Raw genomic sequence first — 25,008 nt, forward strand, 5'->3', positions numbered from 1 at the left:
ACTCACAAACATATTGAACAGGATCGGCCCCAGCACCGAACCGAATAATAACTGATGAACATTTATCTCTGTTGTTTGAGTCAATGCCCTACAATACACAGTACTGAGCATATGTTAATATAATACTTGTTTTTAAGTGACAACAGGTTTTCAAAAAGAATACAGAAAGTTCAATAGAGATCATTTTAGTATCTATACTATATATTTAATTCTTTTTGGTATCAAATGTACCATAAGTGAAAGTCCCTGGTGATGTATATTTTTGAGCATTTAAATGACAATATTCAATCAGCTTTTTTGCCTTTGAAAGTTGCCCCTAGCATTAGTCCAGTGGCACAGTGACAAGACTATGCATTGCCCTATGGAGGACCTGATATTTTTTTAAATGTATATCTTAATAAAGTTTTCAAAAACATAATTAAAATTCCAACAAGAAAATATTTTACAAAAACCAAATGACTACAAATAGTGCACCTTAAGAAAATTTCAACAACCAAAAAAGGAATGTTAATTTAGGATGAGGTAACTAAGATTTAAATAAGTATGTAACTCTTTACAATTAGAAAGTTATTACTAATATTTAATTTCAGTTGAACCTGCTGCACTGTTTCACATTGAGCTCGATATTTTTTTTTTTTTTTAATCTTTATTCATTTTCAAATATTACAACAAGTGTATAACAGTCAATCAGAAACATTTTAACTAATCACTTGACAAACTTACTTATACTCCTTAAAATATATAAATATAAAATAATCCCTTCCCACCCACCCATATATTAATAATATACAATTATTATCTTTCCCACTCCCACCCCCCCTATATCTTATCTAATACTAAGGTGTTAAGTAATCAATGGCCCCCAAATCTTTTTAAACTTATGATAATTTCCTTGTTGCATGGCAAGCACCCTCTCCATTTTATAAATATGACATACTGAATTCCATTAAAAAGTATAATTAAGTTAGTGTAATCTTTCCAATTTCCAGTAATCTGCTGAATGGCAACCCCTGTCAATATTAATAAAAGTTTATTATTATTTGCAGAAATTGGGCTTTTGAATCTCATAGATGTACCAAATAATATAGTATCATATGAAAGGGCAACATGATTTTCTAACAATGAATTAATTTGGGACCAAATTAACTTCCAAAAGGCATTTATATAGGGACAGAAAAATATGAAATGGTCTAATGTCCCAGCTTCTAAACCACAATGCCAGCATCTATTGGACCTAGAGCTATCCAATTTCTGTAAACGAACTGGGGTCCAGAAAGCTCTATGCAGCAAAAAAAACCCAAGTCTGTCTCATAGATGCTGCCCTTGTAGTTTTTATTCTCCAAGACCAAAAAGGTGGCCATTGAGAGGCAGAAATTTGGTGCCCAAGCTCAATGCTCCAAATATCCCTAAGGACAGTTTTTGTTTTTTATTCAAATACCCATACAACAATTTATACCACTGTGCGGCTTGGTGACCCAAGAAATCCGCCTGAAAGCATAGGAATTCCAAACTATCCTGAGAATTAAGAACTCTCCATTCAGGGAAACCCTCCTGAATAGCCTGCTTCAATTGCAACCACTTGAGCTCGATATTCAAAAGATTTGGCAATGTAACTGCAGGAGCTACCCAGCTAAATCTCATCTTTTTTAAAATTTCCCCTCTCTCCTGGCAGACTGTATAAAGTTGGTTGATTAAAAAGGGGAGCAAAGAGAGACATGCTGTGGGCATGGTTTAAATTTACCCAGAAAGCACTGATGTTTACCCAGTTAAGGCAGAGAATAGGATATAACTAGTTAAAATTAGCTAAGTCAGCTCACAATGATAACATTCCTAAAATTTATCCAGCTAACTTTAAGCAGTTATATATTCAGTGGCCTGAATTAGGGGATCTTTTACAAAGCCGTGGTAGCAATGCTGCTGCCGTACATGCATCGAAGCTCATAGGAACTGAATCGGCTTAGGTGTATTTACCATGGCAGCATTGCTACCACGGCTTTGTAAAAGGGGCCTTTAATCAAGTAAATCTGCTGAATATCTAGTTAAGGTTATTCAGATAACTTTAAGTGGTTCTCTTTGGACAGCTAGGATCCCTTTAGCCACACAGATGGTGCCTTTGAGCCACCAATAACAGCTGTTAAGAATCAGACATTTTTCATTCACCATCAATGTTTTGGTTTTTTTTTTTTTAATTTATTTATTCATTTTTGAATTCTTACAACAAGTGAATTAAACATAATACAAACAATTTTCATATATCACTTGTATTTACAAACAAATAAGTCTTGTAAGATAAAATAAATACCCCCCTTTTTATCAATATTCCTAATTCCATATGATATACATTTCCCACCCCACCCCCATATATCTGCTACCCACGTGCTAAGATATCTGATCATTAGAGTAATTAGTCAATGGTTCCCATATTTTTTTAAAATTATGAAGATTCCCTTGTTGTAACGCTAACATCTTTTCACCATCAATGTTAAGTAGGGTTTATGCTACCTTCTACCGTTTTCCTGTTTAATAGGTAAAACTTGAGAAATTGAGGATGAACCTCAATGGACTTTGATACCATGAAGGACTTTTGTCATTAGCATTACAAAATGAAACCAGCTTTTAAATGATGTTGGACCTGGAAAAAGAAAATGTCTATAATGGACACACACAGACATTGTGTCTGGTGTAAGGGCCACAGTCTTTAGGTTCAGGACTTTGCTAAATGTACAAAAATATTTCCAAGAGCAAGAAGAATTTGGGAGCTTACCACAGCATAGAGGGGTTTATCATAGGACGCACTCAGGCATGCTGCATTGAATTCCAAATGTGTGCACACTACCTAAAAAAATATTTTCTACTTTTTGTTAATCCATTAGCATATCTACATTAACACAGAATTACTGTGTGGGCCTTATCGCCTGCAAAATGAGTGGTGTTAAGTGCTCACGGTAATTTCTTTTAATAGTTATGTGCTAATGGCAACATAAGTGCATGGCTAGCAATACCGCTGCAGTAAAAAATTAACTTAGCACATGGGAAAGACCAGGAATAGGGCAAACTAATGCCACTTTCTACTCCAGCTTAGTAAAAGAACTCCCTATAGAATTGCCTCTCCCCCCCCAAACACACACATATGAGTTGCCCAAGGTCAAAGGGTGCATCAATGGGAAAAGCAGGATTTGAATCCTAGCTCATTACTCTTAACTTACTGTTCTAACCAGTAGATTACTTCTTTATTCTTTTTTTTTTTTTTTTATTCTTTTTTATTTTCAAATTTTACATAAAGTGTACAAAATATTAAAATACAATTGATGAATACACAATATCTTCTTTATTCTTGTAACAACATTGTTAACTTGCATAGATCCAGAAACAGCTTTCATTTTCTGAAATTATCCAAGAGCCAGTTCTGCCTGATCGTGGACTTCAGCTCACTCTGTTCAAGAACCACAGAAAAAAATATTTCAATGCAAAGGTAACAGAAAATATTTAAAAGTGTATTTTGGTTTCAGAATTTGAGGTATGTGTTCATGAGAAAAAATGCATATACTTATGTCATTGTTTTTGACATGGGACAAAAATAGCAGCTTTATTAGACAAACCCGGAGGACCTTACGTAGGCCGTGTTTTATCCTATCTTTCCTGTCACACTTTTAGTGTATGCTTTAAAGGAGCCTCCTCTGCTGCTGCCATTCCGCTATCAGTTGGCGTACCTCAGGGCTCTATTCTGAGACCTCTTCTTTTCTCCATTTATACTTCTTCCCTTGGCACTCTGATCTCCTCCCATGGCTTCCAGCACCATCTCTGTACTGATGACTCACAAATTTATCTCTCTATACCTGAAATTTCTACAGCAAACCAGGCCCAAGTATCGACCTGCCTGTTTGGCATTGCTACCTGAATGTCTCACTGCCATCTAAAATTTAACACGGCCAAGGCCGCACAGTGGTATAAATTGTTATCTGGATTTATGAATAAAAAACCAAAGACTGGTCTTAGAGACATTTGGAGCATTGAGATTAAGCATCAAATTTCTGCATATCAATGGCCACGTATTTGGTCTTGGAGAATGAGGTGTACAGTGTCTGCATCTATGAGACAAACTTGGTTCTTTTTGTTACATAGAGCATTTTGGACCCCAGTTAGATTACAAAAGTTGGATTGCTCTAAGTCTAATAGATGCTGGCATTGTAATCTGGAAGCAGGGACTCTAGATCAGTGTTCTTCAACCACCGGTCCATGGACCAGTGCCGGTCCACAGAAATTTCCTGCCGGTCCACAAGGCCAGCACGTGCATCAGGCCCAAAACAGTGTTCTTCAACCGCTAGTCCACAGTGTGATCGATGCGGCGTTATCTTCAAGCCAGCTCCCTCTTCCTAATTGATTCAGTACTCGTACAGGCATCCTGCGCCTGAACCGGAAGCCTTCTCTCTGACGTTGCAACGTCAGAGGGAAGGCTTCCAGATGAGGCACGGGATGTGCAAGGTGCAATTAGTACTATTATGGGGGCGGGGTCTGGGGTGGAGATTGGGTATAGATGGGTGGGGTCTGGCCCACGACTTAGCCCCGTGTTCTTCAACTGCCGATCCACAGACCAATGCCGGTCCACAGAATAATTCTTTTATTTCTGCCGGTCCATAGGTGTAAAAAGGTTGAAAAATACTGCTCTAGATCATCTACTTTATTTTTGTCCCTGTATTATGGCCTTTTGGAAATCAATTTGGTCCCAAATTAATGGCTTATTAGAAAATCATGTAGCTCTATCATATGATACAATTCTATTTGGAACGTCCATGAGAAAAAAAAGTCAAATTTCATCAAATAATAATAAACTTTTATTAATAATGACAGGAGTTGCCATTCAGCATATTACAAGAAATTGGAAAGACTATACCAGACTTAATTACACCTTCTGGTGGAACTCATTATGTCATATATACAAAATGGAAAGGACAATTGCCACGCAAAAAGGAAATTATAACAATTTAAAAAAAATTTGGGGACCATTGATAACATATTGTAATGAATAGACACCTTTATACACTAAAGTATAATTAGAATAATAGGGAAGGGGGGATATATTGCTTCATTATGGTTTATTATTATTTTGAACACATGACATGTATGATTTACATTATTTGTGGAAAGGGAGGGTGTGGGAGGAATTTAAAATATGTATTGAAATAATAATAAGAAATAATTTTCTTTTTAAAAAAAAATAATTTCTTTATTCATTTTTAAACTTACATCAAGTGTACAGTAAATATCAACCAAATATAATACATCACTTTAAAAATTTTCAATATCATACACCAAGAAGATTTAACCCCCACCCCCTCCCAAATTTATATACAACTAATATATACCACATAAAAATAATATCTTACGACAATCATCTATATATTCTTAATGGAAAAACAAGAAATCCCCCCCCCCAAATCCACATGTGTATTAAGATTGGGAAAAGTGTAACTTATTCATTACTATAATTTAATAAAGGTCCCCACACATCCTTAAATTTATTATAATATCCTTTTTGAACAGCCAACGCTCTTTCCATTTTATACACATGACAAACTGAAGACCACCAAAAACAATAAGTCAGTCTTATACAGTCCTTCCAATTATGTGTTATTTGTTGGATGGCAACTCCTGTTAATATCAATAAAAGCTTGTTATTATTAGCAGATATTTGACATTTAACTCTCATAGACATGCCAAATAAAATTGTGTCATATGACAATGCTACATTTGGGTTTTTAGAGAAATAATTTTCAAGTGATGTATAGGAATTAATTGATGTAATTTTGTTCACTTGATGTAAGATGAAAAAATGAATAAAGAATTGGGAAAAAAAACCAACATGGCCAAGACTGAACAACTTATCTTTCCTCCTAAACCCTCCTCTCCTGCTTCATATAATTCCCATGTTTTGGCAAAATGGTTTATTCCCGAGTTTCTTGCCAATGCTTAAATTGCATTTTTTTTTTTTTTTAGAACAAGCAACTAGATGAACTAGATAAGGGAAGTGAACCTCAGAAGACAGTTAGAGATTTAATCCAAGGTAAGACATGAATTTAGACAATCGTGCAAATGTTGTACATAAATTCATATGGCCTTTTAATTTAAAAAGTGAAAGATGTTCCTCCTTTGTCATGAGCACTATTTTTTAAAGCATCAGCAAAGGATATCCAATTGAAGGTATTTTGTTGGCTCTCAGAGATTTTCCTCAGCTTCACACTGTAGGCAAACCTTCAGCCTTGTATCTTTTCAGTTAAATTTTAGGTCATTTTCCTTCCTGCCCCCTAGTAATCATGATTACCCCAATACTACCCATTCCAGAATAATCTGGCTAAACAAGTTATCCGAAAATTACCCCCATTTGTTTGCGTTTTGTCAAGACCTATTGTTAGGAAGGATTAAATACAATTCATAAACTAATAAAAAAGGGGTAGGTAATAAAACGAGGTGGAGGAGGGTTACCCACTTAATTTTCGCTTACCAGCGCTGCTAGTTGACTGTACAATATCCTAATATAATAGAATTTAAATGATTCAATTAAAAGCGTCCTTAAAAAGCCAGCTTTTTAGAAGACTTTTAAACTTAAGTAATTTTTCTCGTTTACAAAAGTTGGATAGCTCTAAATCTAATAGATACTGGCACTGTAATCTTGAAGTAGGGACATTGGATCATCTAATTTTTTATTGCCCCCGCATTAGGAATTTTTGGAATTCAATTTGGTCTCAAATAAATTGCTTATTGGAAAATCATGTGGAAATATCATATGATACTGTTCTGTTCGGTATGTCTACGAGGAAAAAAAGTCAATTATCCCAGGACAAGCAGGCAGCATATTCTTGACTGATGGGTGACGGCACCGACGGAGCCCCGGTACGGACAATTTTAGAGTGATTGCACTCTAAGAACTTGGAAAGTTCTGGTAGGCCGCACCGCGCACGCGCGAATGCCTTCCCGCCCGACAGAGGCGCGCGGTCCCCAGTTTCTTAGTTTCCGCGGAGCTAAGAAGACGCGTTTTTCAACGGCTGTTGAAATTTTTTCTACTTGCCTTCCCGCTCGCGTAAACCTTTTTGGCTCTATTGCCTTTTTTCTTTACTTTCATTTTTGTAAAAAAAAAAAAAAAAAACTTTTACTTTTTTCGTCATTTTTGGTTTTTCCCCGGCGGGGCCTTCTGCCACCATCGAGGCCTCGGCCTTCGATTTGGCTGAAGCCGTCTTTACTTTCATGCCCCCTCAGCCAGGGTTTAAAAAGTGCCAGCGGTGTGCTCGGCCTATATCTCTCACGGACCCACACAACTGGTGCCTACAGTGTTTGGGTCCTGAGCATCAGGCTTCCACCTGCACCCGCTGTGCTACCTTAAAAAAACGCACTCTAAAAAATCGCCAAATACAACAGCGATTACTGTTCGGTGCCGAGATGTCCGACCCCGTTCCATCGACACCGGCTTTGGCACCAGTTCAGTCGGCACCTTCCTCTTCGACACTGCGCGACACCGCACCGGCGTCCCAGCATTCAGGTAAGCCGGCTAAGATGCCTTCCCCGCTAGAGCGTCCTCCGGTCTCGAGTGCAGCGAGCCCAATCCTGCCGACTGTGAGGCGCCAGCGGAAGCACTCCGCCCCTATTGAGGTGAGTCCCTCGACATCGGGCTCCTCATCTCCGGGACGTCAAGCGGCACCGCAGGTACCGCAAAAGAAAAAGGCGGTACCGGTGCCATCCCTGGATGATCGCATTGCGGCCATCCTCCAAGTACAGCTCAAGGAGCAATTACAACATCTCCTTCCAGCTATCCTGGCACCGAACCTTCCGGTGCCGGTCCGCACTGAGCCACCGGTACCGATAGTGGAACAGCCTGTGCTGTCTGCATCCACTGTTTCGGTACCGCTTCACTCGACCTCATCGGTATCGATGCCAGTCCTCGCACCGGAGCCGAGAGCTCAACATCAGTCGGTACAGACTTCGGCACCGGTGCCACCGATTACATCCCCTGGTTCCGTATCGATGAGGTCGGGTAAGTCGGTGCGCAAAACCCGACACTTAGAACCATCTACCCCAGAGTCTCGGGACCGTACTTCCCATGTCAGGGATCCTGATCTGTGGGGAGATTCAGAGGAACCCTTTCTCTCTGAAGGTGAATGTTCCTCAGATGAGGATGATTCTGCTGTACCTGACCCATCCTCTAGGCATGACACTACATCTTTCTCATCTTTTCTGAAAGACATGTGTGACTCTCTGTCTATTCCTTTGGAGGCTGAGTCCAAAAAGTCTAAAGCCTTTTTAGATGCCCTTGACTTTGACCAACCCCCAAAGGAATTTTTGAAGCTCCCTCTTCACGACATCTTGAGGGAGACTTTCTACAAGAATCTAGAGACTTCCTTAACGATCCCAGGTGCTCCACGTAAATTAGATTCTTTATACAAAGTAATTCCCATTCCTGGATTCGACAAGCCTCAGCTTCCACACGAGTCTCTACTTGTGGAATCTACCCTTTAAAAATCCTCAGGAGCTAGTGTATATGCTTCTGTACCTCCTGGCAGAGAGGGTAAAGCCATGGATAAATTTGGTAAGAGGCTCTACCAAAATGCAATGTTGGCAAACAGAGCTGGTAATTATGCTTTTCATTTTTCTTTCTATCTTAAACATCTCCTTACCACCATGGCTTCATTTGAGAAGTACCTTCCTCAACGTAAACAACAATCTTTTCACCATTGCTTGTCGTCTCTGTTTCAACTTTGTAAGTTCATGGTTAGACACCTTCGAACATTTACGACACCTTCGAACTTACCTCCAGAGCGACAGCAATGTCTGTGGCAATGTGTCGCCTGGCCTGGCTTCGGGTATCCGAACTTGATGTTAACCATCAAGATCGGTTAGCCAATGCCCCGTGCCTAGGAGATGAGCTCTTTGGGGAATCCATGGACTCGACCACTCAAAAGCTCTCTGCCCATGAGACACGCTGGGATACCCTGCTTAAAAATAAGAAAAAGCCTCCTCCAACAAGACCTTTTAGGCAGCAATCGGCCTATCAACGCCGCTTCACAGCTCGCCCATTACCAGCAGCTTCTCAGCAACCCAGGCGTCAACGGCAACAACAACGTCAGCCTCCCAGACAACAACAACAGCAGCAACCTGTGAAGCCATCTCCACAGCAGAAGACACAGCCCTTTTGACTTAATTCTCCAAAGTATAGCCAGTACTCCTATATCTGCTCTCCTGCCGCAACCTATAGGAGGTCGTCTTTCTCTGTTCCTCAGCCGGTGGGAAGTTATTACTTCGGACCAATGGGTCCTCAACATCATCCGCCACGGCTACTCTCTCAACTTTCAGACTCTTCCACCCCAAAACCTGCCAAAAGAGTCTGCTTTGAACAGTCCTCAATCTGCCCTCCTTATTCAAGAAGTTCAATCCCTCCTTCTTCTGAACGCTATAGAGGAAGTCCCTCCAGATCAACAGGGGCAGGGATTCTACTCCCGTTATTTTCTAGTCCCCAAAAAAACGGGAGATCTCAGACCAATCCTGGATCTTCGCGATCTCAACAAATGTTTGGTAAAAGAAAAATTCAAGATGCTTTCTCTAGCCATTCTTTATCCTCTTCTCAATCAAGACGACTGGCTGTGCTCCCTCGATCTCAAAGAGGCATACACTCACATACCGATCAATATAACCTCCAGACGGTATCTCCGCTTCATGATCAATCATTGTCATTACCAATACAAGGTGCTGCCCTTCGGTCTTGCTTCCTCTCTAAGGGTGTTCACCAAATGTCTCATTGTTGTGGCTGCATTTCTACGCTCTCACCACCTTCAGATATTTCCTTACCTGGACGACTGGTTAATCAAGGCCACTTCCGCCCAAGCAGTACGCATGGCCACCAACCAAACCATCCTGTTTCTGCAAATACTGGGGTTCGAGATCAACCTACCCAAGTCTCATCTCATCCCCACTCAGAGACTTCAATTCATTGGAGCGATACTAGACACACTCCTCATGAGAGCATTCCTGCCATCCAACCGTCTTCAGACTCTTCAGTCTCTATGTCAGCAGGTGCTTCCACAACGTTCCATCTCTGCCAAACAAATGATGATACTCTTGGGTCACATGGCATCCACAGTCCATGTCACACCCCTCGCACGTCTTCACCTGCGCACTCCTCAATGGACCCTTGCTACTCAGTGGTCCCAAGCGACGGATCCTTGCTCACGACACATATCTGTGACCTCATCTCTTCGTCAATCTCTACAATGGTGGTTGGTATTCTCAAATCTATCCAGAGGTCTTCTGTTCCATCTACCTCCTCATCAACTAGTCATCACCACCGACACCTCTCCTTATGCATGGGGAGCTCATTTGAACGAGTTCCAAACTCAAGGCCTTTGGACAGCCCAGGAAAAGAAGCATCACATCAATTTCCTGGAACTCAGCGATGTTTTATGCCCTCAAGGCTTTCCAACATCTTCTCTTCCCTCAAGTTCTTCTACTGTGCACAGACAATCAAGTTGCGATGTACTACATCAACAAGCAGGGTGGAACGGGCTCTCGCCTCTTGTGCCAGGAAGCCCAAAAGATCTGGACTTGGGCACCATCTATTCCTGAAAGCTATTTACATTCAGGGAGAAAAGAATTCCTTAGCGGACAAGCTCAGCAGAATTCTCCAGCCTCACGAGTGGACAATCGATCCTTTCACTCTACAATCCATCTTCGCTCAATGGGGCACTCCTCAGATAGACCTCTTTGCAGCTCCTCACAATCACCAGCTGCCCCTATTCTGCTCCAGGCTCTACTCTCCTCACCGTCTGGCAGCGGATGCGTTTCTCCTCGACTGGTCAGATCTGTTCCTGTATGCTTTTCCTCCTCTGCCTCTCATGTTGAGAACCTTGTTCAAGCTCAAGAGGGAACGAGCCACCATGATACTGATTGCTCCGAGGTGGCCCAGGCAGCATTGGTTCTCCCTTCTACTTCAACTCAGTTCCAGGGAACCTTTTCTTCTTCCTCTGTATCCTTCTCTGCTTACACAGCATCAGGAGACCCTTCTACATCCCAACCTCCAGTCTCTGCACCTGACAGCTTGGTATCTCTCGGGCTGACTTCTCATGATACTCTTTTGTCTCAGCCTGTTCGTTCAATTCTGGATGCCTCCAAGAAACCGGCCACTTTGCAATGTTATCATCAAAAGTGGACACGATTTTCTTCCTGGTGTCTTCTCCATCATCATAATCCCACTTCTCTTGCAGTGGAGACCTTGTTGGATTATCTTCTTTCTTTGTCCGACTCTGGCCTCAAGTCCACTTCAATCAGAGTCCACCTCAGTGCTATTGCGGCTTTTCATGAGCCAGTCCATGGAAAACTCCTCTCAGCTCATCCCCTAGTATCCAGGTTCATGCGAGGTCTTTTCAATGTGAAACCACCTCTTAAAGCCCCTCCTGTTATCTGGGATCTCAATGTGGTTCTTTCCGCCTTAATGAAGCCTCCTTTTGAACCTTTGGCTACCTCTCCTTTCAAATTTCTCACTTGGAAGGTACTTTTCCTTATTGCCCTTACCTCTGCCAGGAGGGTCAGTGAGCTACATGCACTAGTTGCAGACCCACCTTTTACGGTCTTTCATCATGACAAGGTGGTTCTGCGTACACATCCAAAGTTTCTTCCTAAGGTTGTCTCTGAATTCCATCTCAACCAATCCATTGTTCTGCCTGTCTTTTTTCCGAAACCTCATTCTCATTCTGGGGAACAGGCTCTGCATACTTTGGATTGTAAGAGGGCTCTAGCTTACTATCTAGAGCGTACTAAACCCCACAGATCAGTTCCCCAACTCTTTCTGTCCTTTGATCCGAATAACTTGGGACGTCCTGTTTCTAAACGTACGTTGTCTAATTGGCTGGCAGCGTGCATTTCCTTCTGTTATGCTCAGACCGGACTGACACTGGAAGGTTCTGTCACGGCCCATAGAGTCCGAGCGATGGCAGCATCTGTAGCTTTCCTCCGTTCCACTCCTATTGAGGAAATCTGCAAGGCTGCTACTTGGTCCTCAGTTCATACTTTTACATCTCATTATTGTCTGGATGCTTTCTCCAGACGGGATGGACACTTCGGCCAATCTGTTTTGCAAAATTTGTTTTCCTAATGGCCAACCTTCCCTCCATCCCTCTTTTTGTTAGCTTGGAGGTCACCCATCAGTCAAGAATATGCTGCCTGCTTGTCCTGGGATAAAGCACAGTTACTTACCATAACAGGTGTTATCCAGGGACAGCAGGCAGATATTCTTGCGTCCCTCCCACCTCCCCGGGTTGGCTTCTTAGCTGGCTTATCCTAACTGGGGACCGCGCGCCTCTGTCGGGCGGGAAGGCACTCGCGCGTGCGCGGTGCGGCCTACCAGAACTTTCCAAGTTCTTAGAGTGCAATCACTCTAAAATTGTCCGTACCGGGGCTCCGTTGGTGCCGTCACCCATCAGTCAAGAATATCTGCCTGCTGTCCCTGGATAACACCTGTTACGGTAAGTAACTGTGCTTTATCAGCACATAACAATAAGCTTTTGATGATAATGACGGGTGTTGCTATGCAACATATTACTAACAACTGGAAAAATTATAGTAATATCAATTATACGTTTTGGTGGAATTCCCTGTGTCATATTTACAAGATGGAAAGAGCAATTGCAATATAGAAAGGAAGTTATAAAAAATTTTTAAAGATATGGAGACCGATGGTTGATTTTTGTAGTGAATAGGCATCATTTTTCTTTGATAATATACATAGGGGGGTGGGGGGATTAGAAGATAAGATGTAGCGAAATTGAAATTTTGAAGGAATATGATAGTTTTAATGATTGTATAGAAAGATGGGAGGGGGAGGGTTTTTAATTAATTTACGTATTAAGAATATAATGTATGATGTTCAAGTGTTATATGATAGTATTTCATGTTGTTCTTTTTGTGCACTTGATGTAAGTTTGAAAAAGAATAAAGAAATTTTAAAAAAATAATAATAATAATTTTTCTTCTCTTATATTGATCGGGAGCCTTAAGATTTATAATGTAGATTTTGTGGGAAGAATGGTTGCAATCCTGAAGCTCTACTTGTGTATGTGTTTTTGAATGTAGAAAAGCCTTGTTTACAGCATTCAAGTGAACAGAACTTTGATTGCCTGAACAGGAAGAAGGTCGCTGATCTTCCAATCCAAAATGAGAGTACCGGTAAGTAACTCTGATTATTATTGAGATCTGTGTAGATAGTTTAAAAATTGTCTCCTTAAGGACTGTAAAGGCCAATAATCAAAGCACTTACCTGAGTAAAATTGTATTAGCTTTTCCTCCCCATGCATACTTGGTGGATATTGATGGTAGTTCACTTCTTGCTATAGAAACTGTAATAAATGATACATTTTGATTATATAGTTCTTCCTTCTAACTTTCTAGAGAGAAATCAAGAAGCTAAAAAAGATAAAGAAGGGTTTCTAAATTAGATGTATTAATAAAAAGAAGTCAAACAAAAAAAATATCTTTCTAACTGGACTACAGTAGTTTTTGAAGGCCAGAACTGTAGGGCCATTCCTGCACTGCCTAACATAAACCTGTTTGCAGCCCCATACTCTGGAACTCACTCCCCCGTATCTTTACAACACCAATCATCGCTTGGGAAATTAACATCTAATATAAAACATGTGCATGAGGCAAATCTCTTTCATTTGAAAGGAAGCTCCAAAATGAGAGGGCATAGGATGAAGTTAAGAGGTGATAGGGTCAGGGTAATCTAAGGAAATACTTTTTTTACATAAAGGATGGTAGATGCGTGGAATAGTCTCCGGGTAGAGGTGGTGAAGACAAAGACTGTGTCTGAATCAAGAAAGCATGGGACAGGCACATGGAATCTCTTAAGGAGAGGAGGAAATGGTGGATGCTGTGAATAGGCAGACTGGATGGGCCATTTGATCTTTATCTGTTTCTATGACTCCATCTTGGACTTGGAAGAATACTGGAAGGTTTGATGGCTCCCCTTGTGTGATTATTCTACCCACTTTACTGTCAATTTTTGTAGTTCACCCCTAACTTTCACTATCATGTATATTTTTCCACAAATTTTCCCCTCTTCTTAGAATTGTAAGCTAGCTAGAATATCTCACCAATTGAGTGGGATAGTAAACTTTGATGAAACTTGATAAGGTGAGCAAACAGTGTGGAAGTTCAGACTCATTGTGGTTCAAATTTGCCAAGAACCATCTGAAAAATCAGAAGTGGCATCACCACTACACCTCTGGGGAAGATACAGGGATGGGGATATTCAAAACCTTGGAGGAGAATCAGCTGTTTGGGAATGGCAGATGGAGATTGAGACTGACTGGAATGGGGTTGGAGGAGAGTGTGTAATTTAGAAAGAGAATGTGTGGGGGTAGAAGAGCTGAGAAGTGATAGACTAGGGAGAGAAAGTGTGGAGAGATGGGCTAGGGTCAAGAATAAAGAATGTAATGGTAGAGAGACAGTGAGGGGAATAAACTTTGTTGTAGACTATTTGCTCTTAATGCCTCTGAGTAATTGGGCCAACCACAACATTGGACTCTCTTGCAGTGTGATTGGATGGGATTCTCCTCTTGCTTAGGATGTCAGCCATTATGTCCGTTATCAATTTTGGATATTACATTACATTTTTTTTCTCACCAAAGTATCCAGAGATGATCACTGCACTAATCCCCTGTTTTAGCATCCATAGACTAACGCATCCATAGACTAACATGCATGCGTTATCTTTTAGCGCTCGCTAAAATGCCTAGTGCGCCTTTGTAAAAGGACCCCTAAGATTACAAGTTTCAAAGCAGGTAGAAATAAAACAAAAACATAAAGGAAAAAAAATACCTTTTTTATTGGACTAACTTAATGTAGTTTATGATTAGCTTTCAAATCAGATCGGAAATGAAGAAGGGGTTACCTTCGAAAGCTAAAATAAATTACATTGTTAGTTCAATAAAAAGGCTATTATTTTTTCCTTTATGTTTTTGTTTTATTTCTACATATTACCTTGAAGAGTGGACTAACCCGGCCACCACACCATTTCACTCAAAATGGGTAGATAACTACAAAAAAACTTACTGTCACAAAAATAGGTGCATATGTTCCTACTGCAAATTTTAAAGTAAAAGTAAGGGCTTATTTTTCCTTTGAAAAGCAGTGTAAAGCAAAGTAGAGAGGTTGCAAATTAGCCCTGAAAGACCTTTTTTCTATTCTGTGTCCTATGGAACAAGACCTTTAGGAATGAGGCAGGTTGAAAATAACATCCTGTTTTTCCTTCAGGAAAAAAGCAAGATGAGCTCACCTTTCCTTCCAATAAAGAACAAAACTTTATTTCTGCCTGTCCTACAGGTGAAATTTCCTGGGATAAGTTATTTAGCCACCATGTTCCTCTAACATCTCGAACACAAAATTTGGAACAGTGCCACCCTTTGATTATAAAGACGATTCAATGTCCACGGTTCCCAGCAGTCAGTCTGAAGTCTGTTTCAGCCATAAAGCAACATACTAGTCCATTAGATGCCCTGTTGCATGAAGAATTGAATCGGAGGAAAAGTATGCTTGAAAAAATGTTTAAGAAAGTACAAAAATTTCCAGGTGAGTAACTTGTGAAATATATATTGAAAATAGTGAATCAGGAGGCCATGGTGATGATTTTAAAAGTAGGGTTGGGTGAGAGTTATTGATTTTAGTAATGTTTCAAAGGAAGAAATGGCACAGGTTTCCCGGGACTTGAATACTGGAGAAGAGCAGAGAAGAATCAGAGGTGATTTAGAGAGATCAGATGTATAGAATCGGATTGAACTGTGTGCTCTGGGAAGTAGGAAAGGTGACCTGGAAATGGAAGAAAAGATAAGAAACTCAGTTCAGAACATGTGTTAGATCTATCAGCCCAAAAAATTCTGATATGTTCAATGGGGGGGGGGGGGGGGGGGGGGGGAAACATACTGGGCTAAAACCAGAGCAATTTTATATGCTTGAGCAAAATTTATTTATTTATTTTTTTCCAAATCTTTATTCATTTTTTCATCTTACATCAAGTACACCATATTATATCAAGTGAATCATATACATTACTTGAAATTTTCCATATATCATCTTAATTACATAAAATATCTCCCTCCCCCACCCACCCTTTTCACAATATTATAATCAAAAATAACATACATGTATTGTATTCATAAATATTGATAAAACCTATAATATAACTATAAACCACCCCCTTTCCCATAATTATACTTTCAATGTAAAAAGGCGTCTAATCATTACAATAAGTTATCAATGGCCCCCAAATCTTTTTAAAAGTATTATAATTCCCTTTTTGTATAGCAATTATTCTTTCCATGTTGTATATATGGCACAACGAATTCCACCAGAAGGTGTAATTAAGTCTGGTGTAATTTTTCAATTTCTGGTGATATGTTGAATGGCAACTCCTGTCATTATTAATAAAAGTTTATTGTTACTTGATTAAATTAGACTTTTTGTTCTCATAGACGTCCCAAATAGAATTGTATCATATGATAGAGCTATATGGTTGTTTTTTTTAAAATCTCTTTATTCATTATAAATTTTCAAACAAGTGTACAATAATTCAATTCATAATATACATTTCCACTTGAAATTATTACAAATTTCACATCACAAGAATTATCTCCCTCAACCCCATACAAATATCTTTATAAATATCCATCACTTTTAAACCTCCTCCACCCCCCACCCACCACATATACATAATGAATGGGGCTAAATACAAATTATTTATTATAATAATTTATTTACTATAATAATCTATTAATGGCCCCCAAACATCTTTAAATTTATTAAAATATCCTCCTACATGGTTTTCTAATAAACAATTAATTTGAGACCAAATTGATTTCCAAAAGGCCATGATACAGGGGCAAAAGTATAACAAATGATCTAGAGTTCCTGCTTCCAGATTACAATGCCAGCATCTATTAGACTTAGAGCTATCCAACTTTTGTAATCTAACTGGGTTCCAAAATGCTCTATGTAACAAAAAGAGCCAAGTCTGTCTCATAGATGCAGACACTGTACATCTCATTCTCCAAGACCAAATTCGTGGCCATTGAGATGCAGAAATTTGATGCTTAATCTCAATGCTCCAAATATCTCTAAGACCAGTCTTTGGTTTTTTATTCATAAATCCAGATATTAATTTATACCACTGTGTGGCCTGGTGACCCAAGAAATCCGACTGAAAGCATAAGAATTCCAGACTATACTGACTGTTAAGATTTTTCCATTCAGGGAACCCCTCCTGAATAGCCTGCTTCAATTGCAACCATTTAAAGCTTTGTGCTTGAGCAAAATTTAAATAAATCTTCCCCATTAAGATATACTGTATATATGTTGGCGAGATTATCCAAGCAGAAGAATGCAGATGTGATGTTTCATTCAGGATGGAAAGATAGAGCTGTATATTTAAGTGATGCATTACTTTAATTTCTTTCCTGCTCAGAGTCCGATCTCAGCAAATAATAATAAGCTGCTATTAATATTGACAGGAGTCGCCATGCAACAAATAACTCAAAATTGGAAGGACTATACCAAATTAAATTATACATTCTGGTGGAACTCTGTCTGTCATATATACAAAATGGAAAAAGTAATAGCGTTACAACAAGGGAATCTTCATAATTTTAAGAAAATATGGCAACCATTGACTAATTATTCTACTGATCAGATTTCTTAGCACATTGGTAGTAGATATATAGGATTGGGGAGGGATTTGTATAATTTTTGGAAATAAGAATTGAAAAAAGGGGAGGGATTTATTATTTATGATATGATGTATTGATTGTAATTACAAATGCTATGTAATAATTAATTATATTATATGTGAATTAATTGCTGTAAGAATGGAAAATTAATAAATAAAAAAAAAAAAAAAATTATTTCCTGCTACTGATATTTCTTTTTCTACCCCATATTTAGAAAAGTCACTTTCAGAACAACAGTATTCATCTGCTGAGATCAAGCAGAACAGGTATAAGTCTTTTAAAGATTTATTATAGAGCTTTGCAAAGAGAATTACATAGCATATAACACTGAACAGTTAACTTTGTCTACATTGAATAGTTGGCTAAGCAGATGTTTGGATCTGCTCGAGTAAATCTAGGTAAATATTTTATAAAAGGTTTGGTGAGCATGGAACCTTTTCTAAAATACATATATTAGGGAGTTTTGTATATGGTGCCCTGCATTATGTGCTATTTCTGTGCTTTTTTTTGCACAATTGTTATAATGGAAGCAAGGTGCTGAAATAGGCCCTGTAATGCCAAGTTTGTTAGGTAGTCAGCACTTCACGGCATACAAAGATACATACACAAGGTAATGCTTATTATACTAATTTAATCGTTACATAAATTGCATAGCAATAATATACAAAACACAAATGATAACTTCACTATGATCGTAGCAACACCGCCCCTCACAGCTGGGAAATCCCCCTTTTCAGGCGGCCGATGGACTAGGTCAATCACCCCTTTTTCGGCGCACCGATAGATTCCGAGGAAAGTCCTGCGCTTGCTCCTTTTATGCTATTTTCACATTATTGGCTACGTGACAAACTATCATGTCTCACTCTGTGTTTCTGTAGTAAACAGCAGGCTTGGACATTCATTAAGCCAAGATAAGATTCCAGCCTACACTCTAAACCAAGATAAGATTCCAGCCTCCACCCCCCCCCTAATGAAGTAGCCTGAGATTCACTGTTTGTCATGTATACCATATTCCACAAACCCAAAATGGCACAGGCCCAAAATGGCAGATCTATGTGGAACTATACTTATGCACACTATTATAGAATATCGCATGTTTCTGTGCAGATCTGAAAAGGGAGGTGTGTTAGACTAGCCTCGTTTGGCTGCCTAGCCTAGCTTGCCTAGAGAAGTCAGCATATATACATCCAAGACACAATTGCATATAAAGAGAATTTTTTTAAATCATTTGCCTCACACAAAATAGAATGAATTTGGCTTTCCTAAGCCAAACTCTTGCAGGCATCAGTCTGTTTTCCAAGGCCTGCCTCCGCCTATCTCTAGGGCAGGGGTGTCCAATCGTTTGGCTTCCCTGGGCCGCATTGGCCAAAAAAAATGTTTCTGGAGCCGCGCAAATGCTGCAGCAAGACAGAGGAGGGAGCTGGCAAGACAGTAAATACCCAGGGGCAGCAGAGGAAAACACTGCATTGCTCTCGACTAGGGCCGCACAAAATACTTAACGGGGCCGCAGGTTGGACACCCCTGCTCTAGGGAAAATTAGAGTGCCTCTTCCTCCCTCGGGGACCTCTCTAGAATAAACCCAGCCTGAGTAGAAATCCCTCTCTTCTCTGAGTCCCACTTCTGTGACTCAACACTGAGCTCCATAGCCCGTGCATGCTGGGACCTGTAGTTCCACATTTGATTAGCACCTCCTGCTGCCCAGGGGTATAATATTTGCATGGTGGAGGGAAAATCCTTTAATCTGTTACAGGGGGCATAATGATAGGAGGGAAATGGGCTGGCCAAGGGTGTTCTTTTAAAATGAACATGCCTAAGTTATGTGCCAGCTTTACACATGGTTTCAGTTGGTGTAAAAGTTCGTGCCCAAAGTTAGGCATGGATTCTGCTACTACATGCTGTTCTATAAAGAGTGCCCTTTATAAAATACCATTCAGTGCCATTTTATTTTATGCCATTTACTGAATCTACCCCATCGTGTTACTGAAGATGTACTTAAAAACGGGAATTTTGTCACTGTGATTTTTTTTTGTTTGTTTTATTGGTTTACAAAGTATCTTCTGTTATCTTTAAATACTTTAATTTTCAATTAACTTTGTGAATAATTTATAATTGTGTTTATTTTGTTTACTTTGTGCTTATTTTGTCCAGTCTTTGGCATAAAAGACCCTCCTTTGAAAGCAACTTCCAGTTTTCTGTAATCGTTTAGTATTACTTTTTCATAAAATTTTTACTGCCCCCCTGCCTTTGACTAAGCCGTGGTAGAGGTTTCTACCGCAGCCTGGAGCAGCATCAATGCATTTAGCACTCAGGGCTGCGGTAAAAAAGGCCTTAATTTTTATAAGTAAATAAAGAAATGAACTGCTTATCTTTTATTGGAGGTCTACCCGATGAAGGCCAGAGTTTCATAATTCATGTTCCACTGCCTCAGGGAATTTCAAACCATACATAAGCAGTAAAGTCCAAAATTCCCTGAGGCAGTGGAACATGAATCAAGCATTGTTGGTTGTCATTGGGTGGACCTCCAATAAAAAAACAACTAATTTCCTGATTTGCTTATAAAAATAGAAGACAGTACCACAAAACCAAGGAGCAATCACTAAGAGGCCATTATGAACCCAGAGCAAAGATGGGATGGGAACCAGAGGGGGTCTGCTTCTTCCCTATCCCACTAAACTATCAGGGATCACCTCTGGGTAAATCCCAAAGGTTGGAAGAAGTCCAGGGGTGTGGAGGAGGGGAGATATGAGCAAGGAATTAGAGGGGGGGATCTGAGTGTGGGAAGCCTATTTGGCATTGGGAGGATTGGAAGACTTGTATGACAAGCCCCTTTATCTAGGTCTCAGCTCATATTCAGTCAGGACCCAGCTTGGCTTAACTAGGCAAAATTAGGACTGCTTTTTGTACAGTTCTATTGTCTGGTTTACCTATCCAGATTCCAGCTGAAAATCAGCTTGTACCTGGATGAGTGCTGACTCCACCTCAACTGTCACCAAACTGCCCACACGATAACTGAATAGTCCCTCAAGGCCCACTTAGGACCAGTTAACCAGACAAGAGGCTCTCTTACCTGGTTAACTGTCTTTGAATATCAACCTTATGCTTATGAAGTGACACTTCTCTGGATGTGAAAAATAGTTCTGAAAGCATGATACCAATAATTCCAGGATCCATCTTCATTAGATCCGATTCCTGAATGCCTAATTTCAGATTTACAAAATCATTCCAGGGTCTTCATCCCTCGTACCAATTCTCAATTCACCAAACCAGAATAAGACAGGATGAACTGACCTCAGCCGCCTCTTCTGGATCAGGTGAGCACTGAATAGCAAGTCAGATATGCAATAGCTTCTCCCTCAAAAGATGCATTTTATGCACAGCCCTTCACAATCTCATCTAAATCCAGTAAACAAAAATAATGAATCCTTGGCTGTAAGTGGCTTGTAAGTCACACACAGCCATGGGCTGAATTCACTCTAGATATTCAATGCCAGGGCATGTCTGGCCTGGTTAGTTTAGTGACTACCTGTTAAATGCTGCTAATATTCCCAGATATTCAATGCCATGCTGGTCTGGGCTTTGGCACTGAAAGCCTGTTTTTTGCAACGCTGGCTAACACATGGCCAGGTAAGTTGATATTCAGAACTTAACTGGCCATGGCTTGCCACGAAAAGATAGGACTTGTTTTATGCAATTCCATTTATGCATTTACCCTGGCCACTTAAGTGACGAATATCAGCACTTAAGTGGCTAAATGCTGATGCCACCCCTGGAATGCCCCCATAATAACTGGCTTTAACTTAGATGCTAATTTCTAACAGAGATAAACAGTTAAGATCTGCTGAAAATTAGCAAATAGCCACAAATAAGTGATTTAATCAGTCAGCAGCCATTTCTGGCTGGTTAAATCATTTTGAATATTGACCGGTTAATACATTTGAAATGCATATATTGTTCAGGAATTATGTGCTGGGACTGGTGGGGGAAGAAGGAAGAGAGAGAGCAGCTGGATTCTTGAGTAGAGTGGGGAATAGGAGAGAAGAAAGAAAGAATGACATATGCTGGATCCTGGGAAGAGAGGAGACATGCTGAACTCCAGGGAAGGGGGAAGATGGGAAGGAACACAGAGGGAGAGATTCTGGCCCCGGGGAAGGGAGATGGAGAGATGTTGATCACAGGGGAGAATTGGTATGCATGAGGAAGCAAAAAGTTAGGGGGTAAATCTGTATGTATAGAGAAAAAAAAAAAAGATATAGTGAGGTGATGCTTGACACAGGAAGGGGAGGTGAGGAAAAGAAGGGCGGTTCTGAACATGTGGGAAGGATAGGAACATAGATGGATGATAGGGACACAGAAGGGTTTATTGCATTGAGGGGGAAGGATATAGTCACAGAGAGGAGCTGCTAGACAGGACAGATAGGGATGATGGATATAGAGAAGAAATATGAAATTGGGACCCTGGCAAGAAAATTAAGAGAAGACAAAGGAAAGCAGAAACCAGGACTGGGACCAACAGGATTAAAAAGATAAAATGACTAGTCAACTAAGGTAGAAAAAAAAATTATTTTCCCTTTATGCATTAGAATACTGTATGTCAGTTTTTACAATGTCAGAGTTGAGGATATCTATTGCTAGGCCCATATGAAACATCTCACTCAGAGGCCTTCAATCTAATTCATTGTGGTGGTACATCTCACTCTTTAGAATGGGCCACCCTTGGGAATCTGTGTAATTATATCTGCTCCGACCTTCACACTAATCTGCCAACCACATCTAAGCAAGTGCATGTACTGTATGTGGGAATGCCTGCAATTATTATGGGTAAGAGAATGTGCAAGTGCATCCTCTGTACATTATTTCATGTGTGCTTACCCAGCATATATTATAAAGGCCTCTTTCTTCATGTAAAATATTGTTTGTGCCAAAAAGCCACAACAAATTACATTTCTATCTCACTAATTTCCATGCATTGGGCATAGTTGGCAATAAAGGCCCACCAAATTTCAGTTTGTTTCATTGTAGGCATTGAAACAGACTCAAAATCCTTTTTTGGCTTGATTTTGGTTTTGCCAAAAATGTCCTTGCATTTTTGACAGGAACCGAAATTTTGTAGTATGCCCCTTAGTTCTCCCAACCTCCCCATCCCTCTTGTTGGGAGTAATCCTCCTCCATGTGTCTTCTAGCCACCTGTTGTCTTCTAGTTCCACCTTCCCAGTCTTACCTTACAACCTGGTGTTCTAGTGGTGTAGTCAGGGTAGAGGGATCCCCAGTCACTCCTGTCAAAACCAGCTCTGCATTCAAAATATGAGGCAAGGTAGGTGAGGGGCATAGCACCCATCCAGGGAGGTAGAAGGGGGGAGTGGACCAGAGGTTGGTTTGAATTGGGAGGAGGTAACTCATGTGTGTGTGTGGGAGAGATGCTATGTCAGGAGGGAGTGGGCATCCCTCCTGCCAATTTTCTTTCATGGGGGAGGGGGGGAGAGGTCAGCAGGGCAGGAGGAAGTAGGCATTCCACCTGCCATTTTCGCTGCTGTAGGGGTAGGGAGGGTCGGTTCGTCGGGGAAGGCCGTCGTAATGGGGGGGGGGCTTCTTTTCTTTCTAATGGGGCAGATATTGTGCATGTGTAACATGCACAGCAACTGTGCCCATAAAAAAAAAAGGGCTAAACAAATAAGCAACTGGTCTTGACCAGTCACTTTTTTGGGATCGCTAAAAGCGATCACTTTTTTTTAGTGCTTTGGGAAACCATGTTAGAGCATTAATCTTCTAGTTTACATGGCATTTTAATATTAATTAGCTTATGGTTGAATTGGGAATGAGCAATTGTGCAGAAAACCACATGGTGAACCATTTTATACATTGGGTCTGCAAATGCGATCGTCGCTAAAGCTGTCAAAAACAGGTTTAGCAACAATCACTGGCTTTAGTGCATCTGGGCCTCAGTGACTTTCAAAGCTGATTTTAATCATGTAAGTCAACTGCTGGCAGACAAATGAGGAAGAAGGAGCTAGAACCGCCCCTATTCATAGACATTTGTATATTCCCTCCAGCATCTGTGCATTGTCCTCCGTTCAGCAGGAAGAGATGTTGAGCATTACTGCTGCTTTTTCTCTACTGTCAGAAGTTACCACCTGGGATTCTTGGTGGGAGTTTTCAAATGTATTTATGATGGGAGGCTAATCAAAGAGTTAACCTACTCCTGAATTCAAACTTACCTCTGTGTCTTTTCTGAAATGTAAATGTAGTAAGTATGAAAGTTACTTTGATATAGTTCTGCTTAATACAGAAAAAGCCTTCACAATATAAAATGGAAAATATCAGGATGACATTAAGAAGTTAATTTGCCTTATTTTTCTAGATCTACATTATGGAATGCACTAGAACTTCCATAAGCAGAAGCTAATTTCCTGAAAAAAAAAAAAAAAATTCCTTGCCAGAAAGAATGAAATAAAGAAAAAGTCTATACCTTTCCAAAACAAACCAAATCCAAGCGAGATTGAACCTAAACAAAGTAATGCAGATTAACAGTATTCTAGTCAGGAAGAAAACACAGAAAAGGGGTGGATGATAGAAGGAAAAGAACATATAAGAGCAATAGAAAAGTATTCCTACTTCACAGATTGGAGACAAACTATGAGGAAATGGAAAGCTTCAAGATCAGGCAGTCCTGGTTTGAAATCCTCAACTTTGAGATGTTACCCATTAAAAATGGCAACCAATAACTTTGGTGTTTGTGAAGAATCAACAGCAAGTAATTCCAGCCATGACACAGGATCCCTGCCTGGACAAGAATGTTCAACTAAGATATGGAACTGCAGCCATGACACATGATCACAAACAGAATAAGTGAGTCCATTACAAGGGATTCTCAAATGGGACTAGGTGCCAGGACATGGGACTTCGGCCATGCCACTGCTCCCAGCCGGGATAAGTGAATCCAGACATAACATGGGACACTGCCCATAACAAATGATCACAACCAGGACAGGAGAGCTCTAATCATGAGAATGTATCTCAGCTAGGGCAAGAGCTACCTAGAGGGGACACATATATTCCATAGTTTTATAATTTACATTCTAATGGGATACAAATTTGCAAGATGAGTGATATAGCTTACAAACCAATTTTTAACTAATCCCATTGCAAATCAAGCTTTTTTGATAGACAAATGCATTCTAGTTATCACTGGCCAGAAAGATGCATAAAACCACCTCTTTGGAATACCTTCCAACCTAGCTTGAGTCATCTGCGACAATGA

General features: G+C 40.1%; 1 protein-coding gene across 3 annotated transcripts in view; it reads left to right on the plus strand.

The window, feature by feature from the left end:
* Nucleotides 1-24,231, plus strand: part of AGBL2 (ATP/GTP binding protein like 2) — an 82,170-nt gene extending 57,939 nt beyond the window's left edge. Inside the window, exons 16-22 of one of the 3 annotated variants that reach the window (XM_033928595.1) lie at nucleotides 3,362-3,472; nucleotides 5,995-6,061; nucleotides 13,108-13,200; nucleotides 15,358-15,603; nucleotides 17,968-18,019; nucleotides 20,980-21,064; nucleotides 24,109-24,231. In XM_033928595.1, the coding sequence (XP_033784486.1) occupies nucleotides 3,362-3,472; nucleotides 5,995-6,061; nucleotides 13,108-13,200; nucleotides 15,358-15,603; nucleotides 17,968-18,019; nucleotides 20,980-21,025 (615 nt within the window). In that variant the 3' untranslated portion in view covers nucleotides 21,026-21,064; nucleotides 24,109-24,231. Of the gene's footprint in view, nucleotides 1-3,361; nucleotides 3,473-5,994; nucleotides 6,062-13,107; nucleotides 13,201-15,357; nucleotides 15,604-17,967; nucleotides 18,020-20,979; nucleotides 21,065-23,800; nucleotides 24,005-24,108 lie in introns of those variants that run through there. The other 2 variants (XM_033928597.1, XM_033928598.1) reach the window with 2 other exon arrangements.
* The last annotated feature ends 777 nt before the right edge of the window (nucleotides 24,232-25,008 follow it).

Source organism: Geotrypetes seraphini, chromosome 19, assembly GCF_902459505.1.
Source record: "Geotrypetes seraphini chromosome 19, aGeoSer1.1, whole genome shotgun sequence".
In the NCBI taxonomy this organism is placed as follows: Eukaryota; Metazoa; Chordata; class Amphibia; order Gymnophiona; family Dermophiidae; genus Geotrypetes; species Geotrypetes seraphini.